The sequence below is a fragment of the Narcine bancroftii genome, chromosome 3 (assembly GCF_036971445.1).
Source record: "Narcine bancroftii isolate sNarBan1 chromosome 3, sNarBan1.hap1, whole genome shotgun sequence".
NCBI lineage: Eukaryota > Metazoa > Chordata > Chondrichthyes > Torpediniformes > Narcinidae > Narcine > Narcine bancroftii.
The window spans coordinates 206445046-206471409 of NC_091471.1; the positions used below are offsets into that span (position 1 = coordinate 206445046).

A 26364-nucleotide genomic window follows, 5' to 3' on the forward strand; every position below is an offset into this window, starting at 1 on the left:
ATTTTGTGGAGATAATGGCCAGGGCTTCTGTAATGTCATCCTTTCATTCTCATAGTTACCTGGAATGTATTCCATCTGAACCAGGTTACTTATCCTCTTTAATTCTTAATTAAATTTTTGAACTTGCAGAATTGAATTTACATTTCCTTTTGCTGAGACTCCAGCATCAGCATTTTCTTCCTTGGCAATAAGTTACGTAAATGTTAAATTAATAATATATCTATACCTTGTGTCCATGAATACATTTCATTTATGATGTTTGATGAGACTTTGATAGGCTGCTCTCGCATGTTATGGCACCCAAGGAGAGAATGCTGAATAGATTGTGTTGATGGAAGAAAGCAGAGGGTAATGGTAGAAGATTGTTGTTCAGGCTATGGACCTGTGACTAGCTGTGTGTGCCACAGGGTTCTGCACTGGGCCCATTGATATTATTCATTCATACCAATGATTTTGATTAAAACGTATGTGACATGATTGGTAAGTTTGTGGATGACACTCAAATATTTGGTATTGTAGCTAGTAAAGATGTTTGCCAAAAATTGCAGCAAGATATTGATCAGTTGGGAAGGTGGATAGAGGAATGTTTTATGGAATTTAATACACAGAAGTGTGAGGTTTTGCATTTTGGGAGATCTAACATAGTTAGGACCTTCATAGTGAATGGTAGGAATGTGGAGAATGTTGTAGAGCAGATGAATCTTGGAGTTCAGGTACCCTGGAAAGAAATGTCACAGATAGATAAGGTGGTCATAAAGGCTTTTGGCAAGTTGACCTTCATTAGTCAGTTTTATTGCATATTGAAGTTGCAGTTATATAAGACTTTGATGAGGCCAGTATTTGGATTATTCTGTTCATGAAAGATGTTTTCAAGATAGAGAAGATGCAGAGAAGATTTACAAGAATGTTGCCAGGACTTGCAGGCCTTAAGCCATAGTGAGAGGTTGAGTAGGCAGAGACTTTATTCCTTGTAGCACATGAGGATGGGGGGGGGGGGGTCCTCCTAGAATACAAAATCACTAGAGGAATAGATTGGTAAACTACACAGAGTCTTTTCCCAGAGTAGGGGACTTGAGAACCAGAGATTTGGGGTGGGAGGAGGGGATGAGGAAGAAATTTCATTAGAACCTGAAGGGTAACTTTTATTTTTACGCACAAAGAGTGGTGGCCATGTGGAACAAGCTCCCAGAGGAGGTAGTTGAGGCAGGTACTGAAATCTCCAGTTAACTTTTATTCTCCTTAAAATTATTGCTATACTGAACCTTATAAAATTTATGACCATTGTTTCCAAGATGGCCTTAAATGATACTTGCCCCACTTGCCCGGAGTAATTTCCAAGAATCAAATCTTTGTTTGACTTGAAATGTGCTCAAAAATTTCTCTTGAATACCATCATAATTTTCTTTCCAATTTTTGGCTCTTAGGTTATTGCTGTTCCTGAATATCTGAATAATTTATTACTCATCGATTGCTTTTTCACATTTCGACAATTTACATGAAAATGTAATCCACAGTCTCCACCCTGCTTGTTAGCAATCTCAACTAAAATTTTGTAGACATCATCAGGAAGTTTGTAAATGATACATATATTTTTGGTTTATGGGGTGGGATGGAGGGAGAAAAGTTCAAGATAACAGGAAAAAAAAAGAATGGTTTGCAGAAACATAGCAAGGGGAATTCAATCAACGAGGATGTGAAGTGATAATAAGGAAATTCATGAGCAAGATTACTGCGAAGTGTGTCTGCAAATAGTTGAGAAAATAGTTAAATGGCATATTGTCCACTTTCCTTGATTAGCTGAATATAAGAGTTCAGCAAAGCTGCTGAACGATTTTTATTATATTTTTCCTCTGATATTTATTTATTTTACACCAGTCATAGTTGTGTCAACAGCTAAATTCCCAGCCAAGGTCCTTCTCAGTACATCTACAGAGAACTTACATTACTGACTCTTAATCCAGACCTCCTGAAAATAAAATTATCAAGGCTAGGACAATTTATATTTGTAAACCACCAAGAAGTAGATTGTACTCTTTGGCAGTTGGCTGCTATACTGAATAGAATCCAGTGTCTTTGATTGTACTCTTTGGCAGTTGGCTGCTATACTGAATAGAATCCAATGTCTTACATAGTGTTTCCTAACTTTTCTCAAAGAAAGGCTTGCATGTTCACACTTGGTAAAATTCATGCTCCCTTCCCATACCCAGTCTACTTCATTTGAGAATCTGGGCTTGCTCCAATGATTCCTAAGAACTACAGCAATCAAAATGACCAAGTATATTTCAATATATTTTTAATTTTATTGTGCACTGTCTATTTTCTTACCAAATTACCACTTCTATAATCTACACACTATCCCCATGCCACATAATTTACACCAGGTTGGAAACATGGCCTATTTTACCTCAAGCTCTGAGTCTACATTTCTTCATTTAAGTAAAAATAAGGAAAATGCAAATCTACACTGGATAAAGCAATTGTGAACTTGGTGAAATGTTGACCGCCTCATACTGCAGAATTTTCAGTTAATTTTACAACATGACTGAAAACTGAAGGAGACTGCTGGTTTTAGTGAGGAACAGTGTGACAGTAAGCTCAGACCTCTCTCCTTACTCATTTATGCATTTGAGAGAAAGGTTATATCGACAGTGGTCTGAATGCATCATTTCACAAACAAAGAATTTAACCAACATAAGGAAGTGACAATAAAATTACTTAATTTACTTACATTCGTTGATATGTTGCAACTTTCGCTTTTCTCTCAACTTCACGTTGGAACTTATTTATCAGCAAAACTTTAAGCCGCGCCTTCATTTCAGCATTATTTGATCGGCTATAAATGGTTTTGATCCTCTCAGTAAACGATTGATTTTGCCTTTATTGGAAAGCAAAAATAGTGGAATCAAATAGATGAGGAATGACATTTATCAGCCAAGAAAAATACAACTTGGGAAATTTAATTCTCAGAAAGATATTATTTAAGATGCAGTTACAATTGTGCTACACCATCAATTATCACAAAAGACTGAAGTTGTGAAACTAATAGGCTTTTATTAACTATACACTGGAACAGCTGTCAACCACATTGACTGATCAAGGCAGAGTGAGGAGCACGCAAAGGGCTATGGGTAGGATTGGTCTCGGGAGGCGTGTCCAGCTGGTAGCAGCAAATCAGAGCATAACAGTGATTTACTACATTCAGCCCTTCTTTTCAAGAAGAGTCCTGCAAGGTGAGGAGAAAAAAAATGAAACAAATATATATTTTACAGACTAAGTCTGTCAGGAGGTCTCTGCTGCAGTGAATGGCATGGTAATGGTTGGGGCACTGCCATAGAATCCTGAGCAGCTTGTGGGGTTGGTCTGTCATTATCATTTACAGTTTGTCAAGGGCAGGGGGGAACAGGTGAGGGGGTAAAGGACTGTGGTGCTGGTGCATCATTGGCGACCACAGTAGTCAGAGGTGGAGAATGGTCAGCCTCAGGCTCAGGAGTCCTTAAAGGAAAAAGTTGGGGAAAGTATCTTTTGGTAGTCAGTGGTGGTTGGAGAGGTGCCCAGTGGTGCCAGATCTTAGATCAAGACCATGTCCACGCGCCTGTCAGGGAAGACAACATAGGCACACTGGAGGTTAGTATGGAGAAGGCAGATCCTCTCCACCAGTGGATCAGTCTTAGATTGTCTAGTCTGCTTCCTAGGCAGTTGGGTCCTGGGGAGGTAAGTCAGACGGGCAGCGTAGTCCCTGATGCAGACTTCCTCAGGAAAGCAAACATCCAATCATGAGGTGTGTTGTTAGTAGCCGTACATAAAAGTGACTGGATGGAGTGGAATGCATCTGGGAGGACTTCTTGCCATTGGGAGATGGGGAAGCCCCATGACTTCAGTGCCAGGAGGATGGTTTTTCAGACCATGGAATTCTCTTTTTCCATTTTCCTGTTTCCTCTCGGGTTGTAGCTGGTGGTCCTGCTCCTGGCCAGTGGGTATGGCCGCAGCTAATCACTCATAAATGAGGTCCCCCAGTCGCTGAGGATGAAGCATGAAGATATTGCAGAGGGCCTTGATAACTGGGGCCGTCATGTCTTTGCATGGATGGCAAAAGGGAAATGGAAGTGTTCATCTATGATTGTAAGGAAGTAGACATTTTGGTTGGAGGGGAGGGGCCATTTGAAATCAATGCTTAGGTGCTCAAAGGGGTGGGTAGCTTTTATCAGGTGCACCTTGTCTGGTCGGTAAAATTGTGGTTTGCATTCGGCACAGACCTGGCAGTTTTTAGTCATTGTCTGGACTTCCTTGATGGAGTATGGTAGGTTCCAAGCTTTGATAAAATGGAAAAATCTAGTTACTCGAGGGTGACAGAAGTAATTATGGAGGGTCTGTAGCCTGTCCTTTTGGACACTGGCACAGTTCCCACAGGATAGAGCATCCGGGGGCTAGTTAAGTTTGCCAGGCTGGTAGAGGATGTCGTAGTTGTAAGTGGATAGTTCAATTCTCCACCTGAGGATCTTATCATTCTTGATTAAACATGAATGCGACTGGTCACTGATCCGTGAGGAGAGTGAATCATTTTCTGGCGAGGTATTGCTTCCAGTGGTGTATTTCCTCCATGATGGCCTAAGCCTCCTTCTTGATAGAGGAGTGGTGAATTTCAGGGCCCTGGAGGGTGCGTGAGGAAAAGGCAATGAGTCTGCCCATTTGGTTGAGTGTAGTAGCCAGGGTGAAGTCGGACGCATCGCTCTCCACTTGGAACAGTGTGGATTCATCTATGGCATGTGTGGTTGCCTTAGCGATGTCGTCTTTCATATGGTTGAATGCAGCTTGGGCCTCTGCTGGCAGAGGAAACATGGTGGCTTTAGCTAATGGGCAAATCTCGTCCGCATAGTTGGGAACCCATTGAGCTTAATCTGAGAAGATCCCGAGACATCTCTTCAGAGCTTTGAGGGCGTGTGGTAGAGGCAGCTATAGGAATGGATGCATGCGGTCAGGGTCAGGGCCAATGACGCCATTCTCGACCATCCAGCTGAGGATGGCTAGACTTGCTGTCCGGAACACACATTTGTCCTCGTTATAAGATGCAGGTATTTTTCTGCCTGGAGGAACTTATGGAGATTTGCATTGTGATCTTGTAGGTCATGGCCACAGATGGTTACATTATCTAGGTATGGGAAGGTGGCCTACAGATTATTGTGGTCCACCATGCATCTCCCGCTGGAAGATGGAGACATTGTTTGTGACACCAAAAGGGACCAGGAGGAAGTGGTAGAGGCGGCCATCCGCCTCGAATGCAGTATACTGGTGGTCCTCTGGCTGGATCAGAAGCAGTGATATGCCAACTTCAGGTTAATCATGGAGAATACCCAATATTGTGCAATCTGGTTGACCATATCGGATACGTGGGGAAGGGAGTACGCGTAAAGTTGCGTGTACTGGTTGATGGTCTGGTTGTAGTCTATGACCATCCTATTTACTACAACCACCTGGGCCCTCCAAGGGCTATTGCAGGCCTCAATTATGCCCTTGCCCAATGTGTGCTGAACCTCCAACTTAATGAGCGCCTTGTCTGCCACACATTACCGTCTACTCCTGGTGGACATCGGCTTGGCATGCAGTTGGCAGTGAGGTTGGTGAACAGTGGGGGGGGGGGGGTCCAACCTTGATGATCAAGAGGCACAGGTCGTACGTAGAAGGATGTCTGTGAATTGTTCATTGCAAATGGTAGAGGGGGGATGGGATCCATCGAATTTCAATGTAACTTTCTGAAGTTGGTGGTGGAAGCAAGGAGGCACAGAGTTGTGGCATGACGAGTAGCCTGAAATGTTTGTAAACTATGACTCCAATGGTCAGGGTCTCTATACACGACCCATGGATGGCTGCTATGTGTGATTTGGATGTGAGTGATATATTGTGTTTGGTGGGCTGTACATTAAGGGATAGGCACTTAGCGGTATTGGGTGGATGAAACTTTCTGTATGCCTGCTATTGAATGAACAGTTGGTAATGCACCTGTTTAGCTGGAGATCCATCATGGACCTAGTGAGTTTGTGTGGTGCCTCTTGGTTCAGGGTGATGGAGGCCAGTATAGACTCACTGTCTTGAGTCCAATGGGTGTTTACGATCCTGAGATGGCCGCCCTCGACCCCAAGATGGCTGCCCTCGCTGTTCCCTCTTGGTGTTGTTCGCCTGAGAAGATGCTGTTTGCCGCCTGGTCCAAGATGGCGGTCCCCATGACTGGCACATGATGTCGCTGGTTTGTAGAGGAGATGATACTGATTGCGCTGTAGGGAGTGGCAACTGTCCGCATGAAGTGCTGCTAGGTTTCGCAGATGGTTTGGTTGGAAAAATTTGACATAATATTTCTTTATCCTGCACCTAGCACATACCACATCCTTGGCAGGGCAGTGTTTCCTCAAGTGCTTACCCTGCCCACAGAAGTAGCAATTGGGGAGATCACCCACAACGGCAGCCAAAGACAGGTTACTAGAAGAGTGGGGCAGTGTGGGCGACCAGTTGCTCCCAGTGCAGGACGATCCCGTCCCAGGATAGTGGAGCCTGAGTGGGGGCCAAGTAATCATCCGAAATTTGGAGGACTAACTCCAGTGTCTTTGTCAGCTCAACCACCCTCTATAGATAAAGTACCTTTTGTTCCAGGAGTCTCTTTCTTATGTATCCAGAGCAGATATTGGCTATGTAAGCATCCCAGATGAGGTCCTCAGCATTCTGGAGAGCCAAAATCTGGCAAGTGGGGATCTGACAGCAGCGCGAATCAGGCAGGCAAGGTGAGGGGGGGGCAACTGGCAACGCGAGTCAGGTGGGCGGGAGACTGGCCACACTCTGCATAGGCTCCAGAGGGCCCAAGCACTTGGTGCTTGATTTCCCCGGGTCACCAGTTTCTGGTGGCCAGGAGGTGCCTGACATGGACCTCATTTACCTTCTTAAAATATTGGACCTTCAGGATCTCCATAGCCGCCAGGTATGAGCTGGCTTTGCTGATCATTGGAAATACTTGGTGTCCAACTTGCAAGAAGAATAATCTCATTTGGTTAGCATCCATGGTGATAACGTCCATGGCCACTGCCAGAAAGTCTTCAAAACAATGTAGCCAGAGTTTGAACATGTTCAGGGCATTTGGCGATCGAAGGTTGATGTTGAGCTTCTCAGGTTTCAGGTACTGTTCCATGCTTTATTTTGAAATATAGTTAATAAAATTGATACACCATCAATAATCACAAAATACTGAAGATGTGAAACTGAAAGGCTTTTACTAACTAAAATTGGAACAGACATCAACCTCAATGACTGATCAAGGCAGAGTGCAATGGGGAGCATGCAAAGGGCTATGGGTAGGTTTGGTCTTTGGAGGTGTGTCTAGCTGGCAGGAGCCAATCATAGCATAACAGTGGTTTACCACATATTGCATTGCCACTGTAGAAAAAATTAAGTATTGACTGCAGCTCCAGCTGTCATATTACTGGAAGGGAGGGGAGACTTTGGAGAAGTGCCAGAAAAGGTTCATCTGGATGCCGCCTGCATTAGAGAATATTGATTATCAGGTTGGACAATCATGGATTATTTTCTCTGGAATGTCAGGCAGAAGTATAAAGGCAGAAATAGGATAGATAGTCAAAATCTATTTCCCAGGGTGGAAATGTGAAATGCAATAGGGCATAGGATTGTGAGGGGAAGAAAGTTTAAAGAAGATTTACAGGGCAAATTTTTCCACACAGAGAGTGGTATGTGCCTAGAACATGGTGTCAGGGAAGTGTTGGAACCGGTGTTAGGATTTATTTAGGAAGGCAGAATCACAGGCAGAGAATGGTACAAGCTGATGGAAGGTTAAAATTGACATCATGATTGTCACAGACATAGTGGCCAAAGGGATTGTTTCTTTGCTGAACTGTTTTACATTCAATTAAAAATATTGATTAGATGGTGTTGGTGTAAAATATTTCATTTAAATTACCTTGATCTTTTATTTAATATAACCAAAAGCAGGGAGAATTGGAGGACCAAATCTGTGGACAGATAGCAGGAAACATAAAGTTGTGACAATCAGAGATTTTAACTTTCCACATATTGACTGGGACTCCCAAAAGGGCTGGATGGCTTGGAGTTTGTCAGATGTGTTCAGGAAAGTTTTCTTAATCAATATATAGAGTCCAAATTAGAGAGAATGCAATAATAGATCTCCTTTTAGGGAACATGACAAGTGAAAGAAGTATGCATAGGGGAACATTTTGGGATCATAATGTCATGAGTTTCAAGGTTATTATGGAGAAGGATAGGTCTAATCCTCAGGTTGAGATTCTAAATTGGAGAAAGGCCAATTTTGGAGAAATGAGAAAGGATCTAGAATACATGGATTGGGATAAGTTGTTTTCTAGCAAAGATGTGCAAGGTCCTTCAAAGGTGAAATTTTGAGAGTACAGTGTTTGTATGTTCCTTTTAGGATTAAAGGCAACGTTAATAGGCACAGGAAACCTTGGTTTTTGAAGGATAATGGGGATCTGGTTAAGAAGAGAGACGTATTAGGCAACAAGGAGCAAACAAGGTACACATGGAAAATAAAAAAATGTAAGAAGGAAATCAAGAGGGCTGAAAGAAGATATGAAATTGCTTTGCCAGACAATGTGAAGGAAAATCCTAAGTGTTTCTACACGTATATTAAAAGCAAAAGAATAATGAAGGATACAATTGGTCCTCTTGAAGTTCAGGTCTGTATGGAGCCAGAGGAGATGGTGGAAATCTTAAATGTGTTTTTGCTTGTGTTTACTCAGGAAACGAGCAGAGTCTAGGGAAGTAAGCAAAATCAGCAGTGAGATCATGGAACCTATACAGATTAAAGAGGAGGAAGTGTTTGCTGTCTTAAAGCATATAAGTCTGGATAAACACCCAGAGCCTGACAAGATATTCCCTTGAGGGACGCTAGTGTATAAATTGCAGGGGCCCTGACAGAAATATTTAAAATAACCTTAGCCACAAGTGAGGGGCTGAAGGTAACTCATGTTGTTCCATTGTTTAAAAAGGCTCCAAACGTAACTAGAAATTGTAGGCCGGAGAGCCTGACATCTGCAGTAGGTAAATTATTGGAAGGTGTCCTAAGAGATCAGAGATAAAAGTATTTGAATAGCCAGGTCCCAATCACTGGTGCTGTAATGGCGTTGCGCGAACCACTATGCCAACCTTGCCAAAGGGACTGTTTCAGTGCAGTGTACTGTTCTATGGTTCAATGTTCTGGGAGCATCCAGGTGGTGAGAAACATGATTTTGAATGTCAGAAAAAAGAATTTCTAATGAGAGGGCCTCCAACCTGAAATGTTGAAGAGGTTGGCTGCTAGAATGCATTTACCTCTTGTTTACCCTACATCTGGATCTATGCCAGCTGCTTCCCTCAGGAATCCCATTCAACAAGCTATTAGAAAAAAGATTAAAAATTGGTTGCTCTCTTCACATCAACCAATTCGATCACTGCTCAAAAGTACAACTTGGGATTTACAATATATATTCTGCTTCGATTTTTATTCATTCCTGACATTTAAATTCTTCATTTTTTTAATTTCAGTTTCATCCCAATATAGCTCAAAGTAATTTCATGCCACGTTACAGCCTGTTTTGTCTTCTTCTCTTCCCTTTGCACCACTCTCAAATCTCCAATCTCTTTTTTGTCTCTTGCCATTTCTCTAACTGCCTTTCTTCACTCTTTTCATTCCTCCTCCAGTATTATATTAATCATTCTCTCCTCAATAACACATTATTTTAATTGCATTTCGTATGACAGCTTTATAATGAAAGCAAAATCTGTCAATCATTGCAGTAAACACAACAGAAAGTATAGAGAAAGATATTTTTGGGTGAAAATATTTTTGGAGAGTATTTTCGACACAAAATTTTAATGCAACTGGTATGGTATATATGTTGTAGCAAAACAAATATCCTCATCCTAATACTCAGTTAGATAGGGTTTCTATTAATGGCCAAGCAGATTTGGCAGTACAAATGAAGCAAACAAGCGATCAACTGGAATGTTCTCTGAAAGATTGCAAGCGGCCTTTATAGTTACATCCATGACTATGCAGATGCTCATGAAAGATGCAATTGACTTCCTGTCTCGAGATGAGTAGGATTTGGGATAGGAACAGGATAGAAAATTAGGTAAAACAAATAAGCTTGTTCCTGAAGCAATTAATTTCTGCCAGAATGAAGGAACAAAAGGTTGATCGGAGAATAAGAATTGTCACCAACAGAAATGTGACCACTAATAATAAACCTGTTGAGTACAAATGTACTTTGGAGGTATGTGGTACAGATTGGTCGATTGAATCAAAGGGATATTTTCTTCCCTTATTGTGGGCAGGTGTCTTAGCTCTAGTTGGTCAAGAAAAACTAAATGTTTGTGCGTTAGTGAAGAAAACACTCATCAATAATGTATAACCTTAGAATTGGTTAAAATCAGATCAAATCCACGACTGCATCACCAGCTCCAGCTCCAACAGTGTCATCAAGTTTGCAGATGACACAACAGTCGTCGGCCTCATCAGCCACAAGGATGAGTTGCACTACAGAGAAGAGGTGGAAAATCTCATGAAATGATGTGAGAGTAGCAACCCGAGTCTCAATGTGGACAAAATGAAGGAGATGATCATGGACCAGGAGCATACACATCAAAAGCTCTGCAGTGGAGAGAGTGGAGAGCACTATGTTCCTTGGAGTTCACTTCACTTGTGATCTATCATTGATACTCAACATCTTCTCAGTTGTCAAGAAGATGTAACAGTGACTGCACTTCCTGAGAAGACTGAAGCAGGCAAGGCTACTGGCCACAATTATGTCAACCTTCTAAAGAAGCTCTATCGAGAGCGACTTGACACCTGCATCACAGGGTGGTATAGTTGCTGTAGAGAAATGGATTGGAGGTCAATCCACAGGACCATAAGAGTGGGAGAAAGTATCAATGGAGTCTCCCTCCACACCATCAATATGATGTATCGGGATTGTTGTCTGAAGAGGACGCGCAAAATCATTGAGGACCCCTTTTACCCTGCACACAGCATCTTTCAGCTGCTCCCATTGGGGAAGAGATACAGGCATATCAGAGCCAGCACCCACCAAGCTGAGGAACAGCTTCATCCCATGAGCACTGAGAATGCTGATCAACCAAAGGAACTGTTCCTACTAACCATCCGAGGCTCTCATATGTACAAACCACTATCTATGTATTTATTTGTATAGCTAAAATACTTGTTCTGCGTATGTATTTTTTGTATGTGTGTTATGTCTGGTTGTGTACCTGCAGGTTTTGCAGCAAAGACCGGAGAACTCTGATTCGTCGGATTGTACTTGTACAATCAGATGACAATAAACTTGACTTCTTTGTGTGTGCTCAAATAAACAGATCGGCAAAGGAACCTGAGTCCTGATTATTGCAGTTATGAAGAGTGATTGACATCCCACAAGTGGAATGAAACAGGTTTAAAAATGAAAATAAAAAATTTACAGATGCTGGGAATCTAATAATAATACAAAGAAAATCCTCCAAATATTCAACAGGCCAGGCAGCATCTGTCCACAGAAGCTAACAGCATTTTTTATTTTAAAAACATATCTAAAACTGACCTTGTCTTTCCTTACTCTAAAGCTGACTGAGGAATTAATACTGACATTTTCTGTCTTAAAGTCATGTTGTAAGTGTGGTGATATGTAATTACACCACTAGGGCACCAGGGGTCATCCCGGTGACCTCGTATATAAAGCAGTCAAGAGCTACAGTCTTGCCTTGCGGGTTCGTCTTCCAGAGAGACAAGACCTCTTAGTGTACATATTAGTTTATTAAAGCTGTTTTATACTCGCACTGATGGTGTGGTTATTGTCAGTACAATTTAATAAACTCTCAGTGTCAGATGTGGGAAGTCATGGAGTCTTCACGTCTCCCGGACATCCACGTGTGCACAAAGTGGGCTGAGCTGCAGCGTCTAAACGATCTAGTCAGGGAACTTGAGCTGCAGCTCGATGACCTCTCTCTGGTTAGGGAGAGTGAGGCCATCACGGACAAGGAGTGTGGCCTGAAGGACCGGGTCAAGGAACTTGAGCTGCAGCTCGATGACCTCACTCTGGTTAGGGAGAATGAGGCTATCGTAGACAAGAGCTACAGGCAGGTGGTCGCACAGGGGCTAAGGGAGAAGGGAAGGGAGGGGTCAGGTTCATGTTCAAGCACCCGAGTCTGTAATCTTCAGAAATTAGTACTCCACCTTGAGTACTGAGGAGGGGAGATAGTCAGACTATGGTGGGCAGAGGTGTGGTATCAACCTCTGTGACCCAGAAAGGTAGGGATAAAAGGAAAAGGGAGATAGATTCAATGGTTAGGAGGACAGACAGAGGTTTTTGTGGACGTGATAAGGAAAACTGGATGGTGGTTTTCCTCCCTGGTGCCAGGGTCCGGGATGTGAATATGCACGTTCAGAACATCCTAAAAGGGGAGGGTGAGGAGCCTGAGGTTGTGATACATGTTGGTACCAATGATGTTGGAAGGAAGGAGGAAGTGGTCCTGCAGAATGGGTATAGGGAGTTGGGTAGGGAGCTTAAAGGAGAATCACTAAGGGGGTAATCTCTGGATTGCTTCCTGTGCCACGTGACAGTGAGGGCAGAAATAGAATTAAGTGGAGGTTAAACGCGTGGCTAAAGGGGTGAAGTAAGAGACAGGGTTTCAAGTTCTTGGATCACTGGGACATTTTTTGGGGAAAATGGGACTTATACCGTAATGATGGGTTACATCTTAAATCCAGAAGGACTAGTCTCCTGGTGGGGGCATTTACTAGGGCTGTCAGGGGGGTTTAAAGTAGTATGGTTGGGGACAGGGTTTCAAGTTTGGCAGGACAGCAGGGTGAGGGTTAGTAGGCTAAAGAAAGAAACAAGTTTGAATAAGTTGAGGGATGAAAAGCAGGAAGTAGTAAAAAGATGTTGTAGTGAAAATTGTGAGAATGGAAGAGAGGAGGATATGCAGAAAGTAGGATGTAGGAGATCCCTGAGTTGTATTTATTTTAATGCGAGGAGCGTAGTAAGGAAGCTGGATGAGCTAAAGGTGTGGATTGACATGTGGCATTATGTTGTTGTGGCCATTAGCGAGACGTGGTTGAAGGAAGGTTGTGACTGGCAGTTGAATGTTCCAAGATTTTGCTCCTTTAGATGTGACAGAGTTGGTGGATTAAGAGGGGGAGGTGTGACATTACTTGTCAGGGAGGATATTACAGCACTGCTGAGGCAAGGTAGACTGGAGGGCTCGTCAAGAGTGGCAGCATGGGTAGACCTGAAAAATAAGAAGAGTGAGGTTACTATTATGGGGGTATATTATAGGCCTCCAAATGGGGAAAGGGAACTAGAAGAGCAAATGTGCAAGGAAATAGTTGAGATGTGCAGGAGAAATAGGGTGGTGTTGGTGGGGATTTCAATTTTCCAAACATAGATTGGGAAACACAGTCAGTAAAAGGGCAGGATGGCTCAGTATTTATGCATTGTGTTCAGGATTGCTTTTTGCAGCAATATATTTTGACGCCAACTAGAGGGGGAGCGGTGTTAGATCTGTGACAGAGGTAAGCGTTGGAGAGAACTTCAGATCCAGTGGTCATAGGTCCATTAGCTTTAGCTTAATGATGGAAAGGGATAGGTAGGGTCCGAGGTTGAAGGTCTTCGAGTGGGGGAAGGCCAGATTTGGAGAAATGAGAAGGGATTTGCAGAGAGTTGTGTGGGCTGATCTTTTTGCCGGAAAGGATGTAGCGGAAATTTGGGGGGCATTTAGGGGTGAGATTTTGAGAATACAAGATCTTTATGTTCCAGTCAGGCCGAAGGGGAGGACTAAAGGTTTGAGGGAGCCGTGGTTTTCTGGGGAAATTAAGAAGTTGGTTCGGGACAAGAGGGAGGCCTATACCAAATATAAAAAAAAAACAAGAGATTGAGGATATGTATGGATGTTATTTTGATTGCAGGAAGAATCTTAAGAGGGAAATTAGAAAGGCAAAAAGAAAATATGAGGTGTCCATAGCTAATAACGCGAAGGTGAATCCTAAGTGTTTTTACAGATATGTGAACAGTAAAAGGAGGGTTAAGGATCGAATAGGCCCACTGGATGATGGGACCAGTGAACTACATCAGGAACCATATGAGTTGGGAGAAATATTGAACAATTTTTTTCTCGTCCATATTCACGAGGGAAAGGGACATTGGGCTATATGAGATAAGAGAGGCAAAGGGCTTAGTTATGGAAAGGATAGGGATTAGTAAAGCGAGAGGTTTGGAGCTTCTAGGGTCAATTAAGGTGGAGAAGTCTCCTGGTCCTGATGGGATTTTTTCCCAGGACTTTAAGGGAGGTCAGGGAACAAAATCTTTCATTTTTCAAAGATCACTGAAGGAGGGGGTGGTACCACAGGATTGAAGGGTTGCAAATGTTCCATTGTTCAAAAAAGGCAGTAGGTGTAGGCGAAGTAATTATCGGCCAGTAAGTTTGACTTTGGTGGTGGGGAAGGTTATGGAGGGTATTCTTCAAGATAGTATACACGCATATCTGGATAGGCAGGGATTGATTAGGAGCACCTAGCATGGGTTTGTAAAAGGAAAGTCATGTTTGATGAACCTTGTTGAATTTTTTGAGGAAGTGACAAAAAAGGTGGATGAAGGTAGAGCAGTGGATGTGATCTATTTGAATTTTAGTAAGGCTTTTGATAAGGTTCCACATGGAAGGTTAATAAGGAAGGTTCAGTCACTAGGAATTAGTAGAGAGATTGTGACATGGTGGCTGGGAGATAGACAGCAGAGAGTCATGATGGACAACTGTATGTCAGGTTGGAAGCCTGTGACAAGCGGGGTGCCTCAGGGATCGGTGCTGGGTCCCTTGTTGTTTATCATTTATATTAATGATTTAGAGGAGGGTGTGGTTAACTGGGTAAGCAAATATGCAGATGATACGAAAATAGGGGGAGTGGTGAATGGTGAGGTAGAATTTTCTTTGATTACAGAAGGATTTAGTTTGTTTGGAAGAGTGGGCTGAAAGATGGCACATGGAATTCAATGTAGACAAGTGTGAGGTGTTGCAATTTGGTAAAAATAACTAGAAGAGGACATATACAGTTAAGGGAAGGGCATTGAGGCATGCAGAGAACCAAAGGGAGCTGGGAGTTATGGTTCAGAATTAATTGAAGGTGGATCCCCATGTAGACAGGGTGGTTAAGAAGGCATATGGTATGCTGGCCTTCATAAATCATAGTATGGAGTATAGGAGCTGGGAGGTGATGCTGTAGCTGTTTAAGGCATTGGTGAGGCCAGGTTTGGAGTACTATGCTCAGTTCTGGTCTCCATATTATAGAAAGGATATAGATAAAGTGGAGAGGGTGCAGAGAAGGTTTACAAGGATGTTGCCTGGCTTAAGGCATCTGGATGACAGGGAGAGATTAAGGAGACGGACTTTATTCATTGGAACATAGATGAGTGAGAGGGGACTTGATAGAGGTATTTAAAATTATGAAAGGAATAGATAGACTAGACATAAACAGACTCTTTCCCCTGAGGACAGGGAAGGTTGGAACAAGAGGCCATGAGTTAAGGATAAGGGGCAACACTTTAGGAGACATATTAGAGGTGGCTTTTTCACTCAGCGAGTGGTGGCAGAATGGAATGATATTCTGAATTAGATAGTTGCGTCAGGGTCCCTTCTGTCATTTAAGAGAAGGTTGGATGTGTACATGGAGGTGAGGGGGTCAGAGGGTTATTGGCAGCGAGTGGGAGGTTTGAGCTAGTGGAGTTGTTCTTGTGAACTAGTGCGGACTCAAAAGGCCAATATGGCCTGTTTCTGCTCCGTACATGGTTATATGGTTGTAGTTATATCATAGCTACTAGGATGGAAGCTGCTTCTGCTCCGATGCACGTTCCCGACTACCTGGAGACTTCCCGAGGAATGGAATCCGGAGATGACCAGCACACACGTGCATCCGAGGACAGAGATGACAAGGGACCCCTGTACTGGAATTGTGGTGGAATGCACAGAAGTATTATAGGGCAGGTAAGAAATGGCTAAGAGCCCTGCCCACCCGAGGGTTCGCCGGAACAGGTGCCGCCGACCCTAAACCCCTGTCCGATCAGTAAGGGGCCACTACAAGTGCGGGTTGAAGCGATCTCCTGATCGCCATGTATGTGCAGAATTCCCGACCACTCCAGAGCCAGGGAAAGCAGACACTGCTACCGTCACTCCCCCAGCAGCAATTTCCCCAGTACCACGGAGACCTGACGCTACCACTGGAATCTCCCCTAAGCCCGCTGCAAATGTCCCAAAGCCAGAGACTCAGCCAACAGCCCCAAGCATCCAGGTTACTCCTCCAGCAGACATAAGCCCCAGAGGCTCTACCAGCAGCTCCCAGTAACCCAGGGTTCGCCCTTGCTACACCTAGACCCAGAGACCACATGCAGACCAGGAATGACCCCCGGGGTGCCCCCACATCACCTGAGGGACCAGAGACTGCGGCTTAGCCATGTGTTGTGACCAGATAGGCTGGATCTCGACCCCAGAAATCCCCGAGCTGGCACGCACTTTGGTCATTGGCAGAGATGCTTTCAGAATTACATGGAGGGTGCTGAGGCATCGGATAAAGAGCTATTAATGCTGCTGTAAGCACAGCTGGGAGACTACCCTTACTCCTTTATACAGGATGCCAGGTCCTACCAAGAGGCAATGAGCACTTTACAGAGGCATTACAGTAAGGGGCATAGAGAACTCTACTCCCGGTACAGGCTCATGACCAGGTCACAACAAGTAGGGGAGTCTGCCAGAGACTTTATACTCTCTCTGAAAGACATGGCAAGAGGCTGCAACTTTAAAGCAATATCAGCTCAGGAGTATGTGGAGGACCTTATTAGGGATAGAATTGTAGCGGGCATATCCACTGAGATGAGACATTCATTGCTGGAGAAAGGAATGGTGGAGCTAGATGAGGCAAAGTCTATTGCAGTAGCTTTAGAAAGCACCAGGAAAGAATTGGAGGAGCATTCACAGGACCCTGGGACTGGGACAAACGTCACACTGCTGGACTCTCTAGCCCCACGAAAAGAAAAGTATACTGCCTCACAGGAATCCACAGCAGCAGCAGCACCTTGAGGGTCCCAAGTGCTTTTTCTGTGGACAAAGAAAGTACCCCAGAGCCCTCTGCCCTGCCAGAGAAAATGGCTGTTCCAACTGTGGAAAACATGGATATTATGCAAAAGTCTGGAGAAGCCCCAAGTCCACAGCCAAGGCCCATTCTCATGCTATTGAGAGGCAGGAAAGCTCTTCTTTCTCCACAGACAAACAGAAGAAGAAGAATGCTATGTGTAGCCGGCCATCTTGGACAAATGCTACAGAGCAGAGGACACAGTCTTCAGGAGACGAATATGATGCCGAGTACTATCGGATGGATGATGACACCAGGACCAGTTCTCCTCCAAAAGCACTGCAGACCCCACAAAGCAGACCTGCTGGTGGATCAAGTGGAGTTGAGGCATGCGAACCCTCAGTATGCCTTTGTCACATTCCCAGATGGAAGAGAAGACTCGGTGGCCACCAGGGATCTCGCACCGGCAGGATGCGTGAGCAATGAGGAGGAAACACAGATGTCTATGGATCAACATGGAGCGCAGCAGCAGTCACAAGAACAGTCATCCATCTAATTACCCCAGAGGACTATACCACCCACCCCGGAAATCAGGACCCTGGGTACACCCGCCCCACAAAATATCACCACCCTAGACTCGGTGGTAGGACCTAATCCCATACAAGAGGATCCCCAGCCCACACAGCCACATGACCAACCAGTACTTCCCACTTCACTCCTCCACAAAGAAAGGCCGAAAGGCAGACCGCACTCCCCACCCTATACCACTACCGAGGAGGTCCAGAAGGCAACGGAAGCCAGGAAAAATTTTGGACTTATGAACTTACAAACAAGAGAAGGAGGATGGGAGGGTGGGATGGAAGTAAGAATTTTTTAAGGGGTGGGTGAATGTGGTGATATGTAATTACACCACTAGGTCACCAGGGGTCATCCCGGTGACCTTGTATATAAAGCAGTCCAGAGCCACAGTCTCGCCTTCCAGGTTCGTCTTGCAGAGAGACAAGACGTCTTAGTATACAGATTAGTTTATTAAAGCTGTCTTATACTCGCACTGCTGGTGTGGTTATTGTCAGTACAGTAAGGACAACTAAGATACTTCAAATTACAGCTGGTGATATAATTGAAGGTAATTTTTAAAAATTTATCAGTGGTAGTTACTTAAATGAGCAGATTACAAGCTACAAAAAAGTGGGAAATATGGGGAAATCTGTAGGCTTGTGCTACTCCCTCTGCTCCTTTTCCCTTCTGCTCCACTCCTCACCCCACCTTTTTATTCAGGAGCCTGCCTGCTTTTGACTCATACATTGATGAAAGCCTCAGGTGCAAAACATTTGGGATGGTTATTCTTTGCTTCCTATTCCTGCTGCGCAGCCTTCTGAATTTCTCCAGGACTTTGTGAATTGCACCACAATCACAGCATCTGCATACTTTCCTGTTCGACTCAAATCTCCAAATATATGTTAGTTTTCTAATCTCTATAAATTTTGTTCCTTAAGTTACTTACATGATATCTTGCCAGACAAAATGATAGTAAGAGGAAAAACTAAAATGTTTAAAAACATCTGGGCTGGTACATGGATAGGAAATGTTTCGAGAAATACAAGGTGACTGCAAGCAAATGGGATTAGTTTAGGGAAGCACCTTCGTCAATGCGGACAATTGGGGCCTAAGTTTCCAGTAGTAAGTGACTAGATTATCCATGAAATGAACTCATCAGCTTTTAAAAGATTCCTAAAATACTGGAAGACTGATTCATTATCAACCTTTGTCAGTCATCTTAAAATGTTTTATTCCAGCTAAGCACAGAGAGTTCAGAGAAAGATTCCTTTATACTATAAAGTCCTAACAAGGAAATAAGGAAGTCACTGTCTGAAATGTTCATCATTCTTCTCTCTATTAATGCTGCCTTACCTTGCGAGTATTGTATACCCAGCATTTGCTGTTTCTATTCAAAAATCTTATGCCTATCTATTTTGGACAGATTTAATTTTATTTAATAAATTTAGTGAAACAAAATTGAGTGTCCTACCAAGACTCCAGGAGATTTCTTGGCCTCACGGGAAAACGGACAACCAAATGACACTACATTTCCATCCCTCAGGAATTTTGATTGTGTATTTTGTTTGGAGTTGTATTCTGCTCATCTTTCAAGATTATTAGTGTGAAGAATTCTTATTTTCCAAGTTTCATCATGAGCTTACACAGTTCTGGAGTCTGGTATACGTAGGGAGATCAACTTCCAGATGAGCAATAATTGACTCTTTTAATTCATTTATGGGATATTGGTGTTGTTGGAAAACCATCTCCACTTGGCTTGACAATATAGTGGTGTTCTGCTTTTTTAACCATTTGCATCCATTACTTGCACATTGGAATTGGTGGGGAATTCCATTACTTGAACCCACTAACAGTGAGATATTGTAATATGCTTTCCAATTGGGACATGTGTTCTCAAGGGGAACCTAAGGGTAATAGTCTTCCTTACTGTTCAACTGTTCTTGTTCCTTTACATAAAGGCGATTCCAGGGTTCGGAGGTATTGTTAAACATTCCATGTCAAGACATTGCAATTTGCATATTGTACACACCAAAACCAGTATAATATTGACAGAGGAAATCTATGTGGAGGACCTTCTGATGATTACACCATTAAATATCAAGGTGAGTTGCTTAAGCTGTCACTTATCCAATATTTGTGTAACTACATGTTATTTTATCAACCCATGGACGGATCCCATTCATGCTTTGCTGCATTTAGCCATAGAGCAACCTAGTGTTGTAGTTTGTAGAACTGCACCTTTGATGCTCAAGTGACTTGGATTTTATCTTGACCTTTGATACTCTCTGTATGCAGTTTTCACATTCTTCCTTAACCACCTGGGGTTTCCCTGGGTGTTCCATTTATTTTTATATCCCAAAAATATGTGGAGACTGTTCATTGGTTACTGTCAGTTTGCCCTCATATTGGAGAAGGATAGAATCCAAGGTGAGTTGATGGGAATCTGGAAAAAAACAATCAAGTTGGATTGGCATATATGGATTTTAGTCACAGACTCAGTGAGCTAAAAAGCCTGTTTCCATGCTATGTAGCTCTCCTCCCCTTGGTATCTGGGGATAGTTAGATGAAATAGCACACTTTGCAATCAGCAGCATATATTCCTATTTCTTGTCTTTTGAAGGAGGAAAGGCTATTGAAGAAACCATTGATAATAGTTTGGTCTAGGACACTGCTCTGAGGAAGTAAAGCAGTAATGTCCAGATGCTGGAGTTGTTACTTCTATTCCCTACTAATATTTCACATAAACCACCTAAAAAATGTCTCTCAACAAAAAATTGAAATGCATACCTCTTCAGTTTCTCATGTTCAATCAAATGTTTCTTCTTCTTTTCTTGTTGAATTGATACAACATCCGTGTCATATTCCTTATTAATGTAACTTATGCCTAGATCATGGATATCCACAGCACCGTTCATTTTTTTCTGATGTTCAGTGGCTTTTGCTACTGCAGTCTGTAATGCAAATGTTAAATAGATAAATCAAGAAAAGCATCACCAAAAGAAAGAAAATACATTATGTAATAGGCAAAACAAAGTTCTTCTGAAGGTACTGTATTTTACCAAAGGAATAATTGAACAATACATCATTTTGAATGCAACTGTGCTCTTATCTCCGTGCAGTGTCCGCAATCAGTAATTTGTTGTCTTGACAGCATTGTGATGTTGGTCACATTGACAATACAACTTCATCAATCCTCATTGCAGAACATTTTATTAAAATATATATGGATCATGCATTTTAGATCTGAAAAGATTCCAAAACGTCAATTTGCATGATTTAAGGCAAAAATCACCATTTTCCAGTTTTCAGGCTTGTATTGTAAGATTGTATAATTATTCTTCACATAGAAAGGCAAATTTTGAGAAAAACTATCTTAGAATCATGGCAGCATGAAAAAAGACCACTTTGTCCATCAAATCTATGCCAATTTTTTGCAACCTCATTCCAATCATTCATTTTCCAGCTTTCTCCCTCAATTGTACCAAATTCTATATAGTTTAGAACACAGAATGCAGGAAAACAAATGTAATCCCACCATTCAAGATAGTTCAGAGAGAGGGAAAATACATAACTACAGATTAATTCATTGGCCATCAATTGCAGGACAAATTCTGGAATCTCTTGTTATGGAAGTGGAAATAGGGCACTATGGAGAAAATAAGAGTAAAATACAAAAGTCTGCAGACATCATGGTTGAAATAAAAACACAATGTTGGAGAAACTCAGCAGGTCAAATAGTGCACATTATATAGCAAAGATAATGATACATAACTAATGTTCTAGGCTTGAGACCTTCATCAAGGTTTGAGGTACTAAAGAGAAAATAATAGGATTGGCAGGATCAACTCAAATTCAACATGAATTTACTGACAAAGTCGTCGAGGAGATTTTATAAGGTATATAAAGGCATAGATAAGGTAAACACTCATATAAATTTTTCTCAGAGTAAATGAATCTAAAAACTGGACAGCAAAGATATAAGGTGAGAAAGGAAAGATTAAACAGGACCTCAGGAGCACTTTCTTCACGCAGAGAATGGTAGGTATATGAAATGAGCTGCGAGAGAAGTACTAGAAGAGGGAACAACTGTGAAGTTCAAAAGGCATTTAGACATGTACAGGAAAGATTTAGCAGGATATGGACCAAACACAGGGAAATGGGACTAGCAGGGTCAGAACAGACAAGTTGGGCCAAAGGGCCTGTTAGTGTGCTGTATAAACTCCATGACTTTGTGTTTTATATTTTTTTCAATTATAACTAGCAGAATAGATAAGGAAGAATGTAGTTCATGTACTGTATTTGAAACTATAGTAGACAAGAATGTGTTTTTATTAGAAATAGTAAATAAAAAAGGATTGGGAATTGGTTAAAAGGTAGAGTAGGAATAAACTAGTTATTTTGGACTCCTCACATTTCTTTATTAGGTGAAGGGATCATGTAATTATATATCCATTTGCTGATTATATTAAGTTAGGTGGTGTTACGTTTGTGAGGAGGATCTAGAGACCCTATAAGAGTATATAGGCAGGCTGTAAATTCTAGATTCACTGAAAGGCACTTTTTTTCATTGAGAAACTCCTGGATCCTGCAGTGTTTCTAGATCCTCCTCTCAAATTCAGCAGTCAATTATGTCCCTATTCTAATGCTCCAACCCAATTTGAAATCCTGATAATCTGACTGTCATTTGAACTCTTCCCCTTTCCTCTATGGTGGCCCACAGAATGTGATTTATGAATTCTGACTGGTTTCCTTTTTCTCCCTTCACCAATGCAAAGGAAGCAATGACTGTAAAAATCTTTGTATATGATCAATCTGAAAGGACTTGGGTCTAGTTTGCATCAGAACATTGCTGTGGTGGGCCTAAACAGAAAATACTGGTTGGTTAACAAATCATTGCATTCTTCTCACAGAAAAGATTTTATATGTCTGCATATAGAATGTTTAGGACCCCATATACTTTGTCAAACTGTTTCTACAACTCTCTTCTTCTCGATAACCTTATTTTCAAATAAAGACACACTGATAATAATATGTGTAAAACATTAACTTTTGATTAGATAATAAGGAAATAAAGCATTAAATTGGTTGCAAAAATTAGTTCTTACTCTGTATTTTGGCTGAAAATGCAAGTTAATTGGTCTTCCTGTCTTTGAAGGCTCCCTGTTTAATATGGTTGGCCTTTTTACAATGTCTTTTTCCAATTCATAAACTTCTCTTGCTTCCACTTTTGCTGAAGGTTTTAGTCCTATGCGCTGACCTATAATGCTCAAGTGAAAGACTTCTGTTGTTCCATAATCAAAAGTGGAACTAGAACATTCTTGGAAATCAATTGGCTCCAACAATGCTAAATGTACTTCTTGTCCTTGACCAAGTTTTATCGATACATGTCCTGTCTTGGTTAGAAGTGGTAAGAAATCCTTATCACAGGAAGACTTTGAAATGTAATCCTCAAGTGATTCACCATCTTGAATTGGTTGAAATGTGTTTTCCTTTTCATGACAAGATGAAGTATAAAGTTCACCATTCTCTTGTTTCTTTTCATTATGTTGTTCTTCCTTGTTTGTAGTTGCAAATATTGGTGTAATATGGTTTTGAAAATCTGCACTGAATTCAAGTGTTTTGTCAATGTCATGTTTGCTATCTTTGGTACAACTTTGAAAATTTGCAAGTGATATGTCTTCAGATTGATCAGGAATCTTGTTGGAAGTGATTTCAATCTTTTTACTGTTGCAGAGTGATTGGCCAGCCTGTTCAGATTTCTTTCTGTGTATCCTTATGTTGTCAACTTGTTTCTGTTTCAGCTCTATGTTTGCATCTTGAGATGGATTAATACACAAAGGGGGAAGATTTGCAGAAGATACTCCTTCTATTTTGCGGTACCTTGCCATACACCGAACACAGTTAAATTCACGTTGAAGCTTCATTTGACAATCATGACAGAAGATTGGAAGCAAACCAGTAGCAGATTGGTCTACTTGTTCAGGATCTGACCTGTGTAAACTACAAAGATTCGTAGGATTAACAAAAATGCGATCAAAATAACAGAATGTGAAACACTCATTTTTGTGGCATGTTTGTGGGAAAATATGGCAAATATATTTTAGTTAAATTACAAATATATGAAAAATCTCGGATGTAACATCAATGAGGTCCAAATTTTTCTGGAACTAGCCAAACAGGGTTGGGAAACTCTGAGGTAGGAGGCTGTGGAAGGGAGATTATCTGGAAATAATGAAGTCAGTGATAGTGCGAGAGACAGTAGCCTAAGCTTCTTAGTGGTTTCCTGCACAAGGAGGTGTCTGACAGCTGCTATCTGACTTTGGCAAGGGAGAGGTCAATGCTCCAGATTACAACAGAGCCACTTCTGTCTACGGGTTTTCTATAGAAGAGGGATTAGTGTCAAGACAGCAGAGAGTCCAAGTAAATTAGGTTGGAATAGGTCAGGGAGTGGTGAAGTCAAGACGATTAATCTTTCATCAGCATCTGATAGAAAGATGCAAAGCAGGGACAAGGGCAGAATGGGGTGTCTGAGAGGAGATAAAGAGATTAAGGCAGGAGAAGGGATCATTGGTGGAGGCTGGAGAAACTTGTTGAAGAAGTAGGCTTGGAGATGAGGCAACAGAAGAAGAACTCTTGGTGGGTGTGGAACTCATTAAGGTGTGCGTTCAGGGAGGACGTGTAGCTCAGACAGCGGGAGGTCAGAGGGATAATGAAAATCCAGCTAGGGTTGGAATCAGTGAAGCATGGAGGGTTAAGGGGGTCAGATGAAGGTAGTATTAAAAACTCTTGCTTGTAAAAGCAGCAATGGATATTGAATGATTTTTGGAGTCACCATTTCCTGCAGAGTTACAAAAGGCAATGAAAGGATGGTTAGGTGAATATTGCTCAACAGTTGGGACTTGCTGAAGTAAAAGAATCCATGAAAAAGGTGCAAATATAGGAAATTATAGTAAGGAAATGTGTAGAAGCCAGAAAGTTTGAAGAGGCAAAGTTAGAGAAATTTCCTGAGAGCAGCTGGTGTTGGAAACTATTGAGTTAAAAAAAATTGAGGCAGAAGAAAAAGAAAGGCAAAGACAGTTTGAGTTTTAAAAAATGGAGTTAGAGGAAAGAGAAAGGCAAAGGTGATATGAGGCAGAGGAAAAAAAGAATGAGAATGGAGTTAGAGGAAAAAGAGAAGCAAAGGCAGTTTGAGGCAGAAAAGTGAGACAGAGAAGAGATAAAGCAGAGTTCTGCCTTCTAGTCCAATTGAGGTTTATAGCTAGTAAGGTTAGTTCCTTCATTTGATGAAAGTGAAATTGATAAATACTTTCAGCATTTTGAAAAGGCACCTGAAAGTTTAAAATGGACACGAGATCAGTGCCTCTCATGTTACAAAGTGCAATTAAAGGGAAAGCACAGCAGGCTTCCTCAGCCCTTACTACAGGACAAGCTGGTAATTATGAGATAATAAAGAAAGCTTACAAATTGGTTCCTGAAGCTTACAGACAAAAATTCAGGACTTTGAGGGGATCAATGAATCAATCTTATATGGATTTTGCCTATGAAAAAACTGTATGCTTTGACTGATGGTGGACATTAAAAGAAATAAAGAATGATTACTAAAGGTTAAGAGAATTGATGTCAGGAAAAGAAAAATCAAAAGATGTATTACTAATGATATAAAATCATACTTAGATGAAAGAGAAGTAGAAACTTGACAAGAATCTGTTAAGTTAGCCGATGAGTGTTCTCTGACCCACAAGGTTAAGTTTATACTCACTAAAACCTTTCAAAATTTGAAAATAAATCAGGAAATAATGTGAGAATTAAAGATGAAGGGAAGCAGGAAAGGGAAAAACCTTCAGGTTCCCTTTGTCATTATTTTAGAAAAACTGGTCATGAGATGGCAAATTATTATAAGCTGAAGCAAAAGAAAGAAGCAGCACCAGACGCCTGTATTCAAAAAGATATGAGACCTGGAAACAAAGTTTCAGATCTGCTGACAACATTAGGGATGAGTTAAATATTTTGTGTCAAAGGGTTTCGTTTCAGTAAAGGAAGGGACACAACAAATACCAGTGAACATACTTTGAGATAATGGGACAGCCCAGTCACTTGTGATGAATAGTGTTTTGGAGTTTGGTGATGAGACTGCCATGGGTGAAATAAATTTAATCCGAGGTGAAAGGGAGCTGGTATCTTTGCATAGGATATTGTTGAAGTCAGAAATAATTAATGGGATGGTTACTATTGGTATTCGAGAGAGTTTAGCAATAGATGGAGTTACATTGATTTTGGGGAATGACTTAGCAGAAGGTCATGTATCCTGTGGTAAAATTGAGTTATAAGCCAGTTATTGATGAGATAAAGTCAGATTTTGTAATCTATCCAACCTGTGCAGTGACTTAGGCAATGGCAAAGAAACTTGAAAAGGAAGTTTAAATTATTGATAAGGCAGATCAGTTTCGAGATTATGTGGATGTCAGAAACCTTTCTTGTAGACTGTGATACTGATGTTGAATCTGAAAGTAAGGATTTTTCTTTATCACAAGAGGAATTGATAGGAAAACAGAAATTGATCTTGCAGAGTTAAGAAATAAGGTTTTTATCTGAGGAGGAAATTGAGAAAGTGCCAGTTGGATATTATTTTAAAGATGGTATGCTTATGAGAAAGTGCTCATCAGGTTGTAGTTCCTAAAGCATATAGGAATGAAATT

General features: G+C 41.6%; 1 protein-coding gene across 15 annotated transcripts in view; it reads right to left on the reverse strand.

Annotated features, from left to right (window-relative positions):
• The window catches only part of LOC138758057 (uncharacterized), a 356156-nt gene that overhangs the window by 256870 nt on the left and 72922 nt on the right, over positions 1-26364 (reverse strand). For all 15 annotated transcript variants that reach the window (XM_069926419.1, XM_069926421.1, XM_069926422.1 and 12 more), the window contains 3 exons: positions 22774-23668; positions 20456-20619; positions 2729-2875 (listed from right to left, as the gene is read on the reverse strand). In XM_069926419.1, coding sequence (XP_069782520.1) covers positions 2729-2875; positions 20456-20619; positions 22774-23668 — 1206 coding nt within the window. The remainder of the gene's footprint in view (positions 1-2728; positions 2876-20455; positions 20620-22773; positions 23669-26364) is intronic.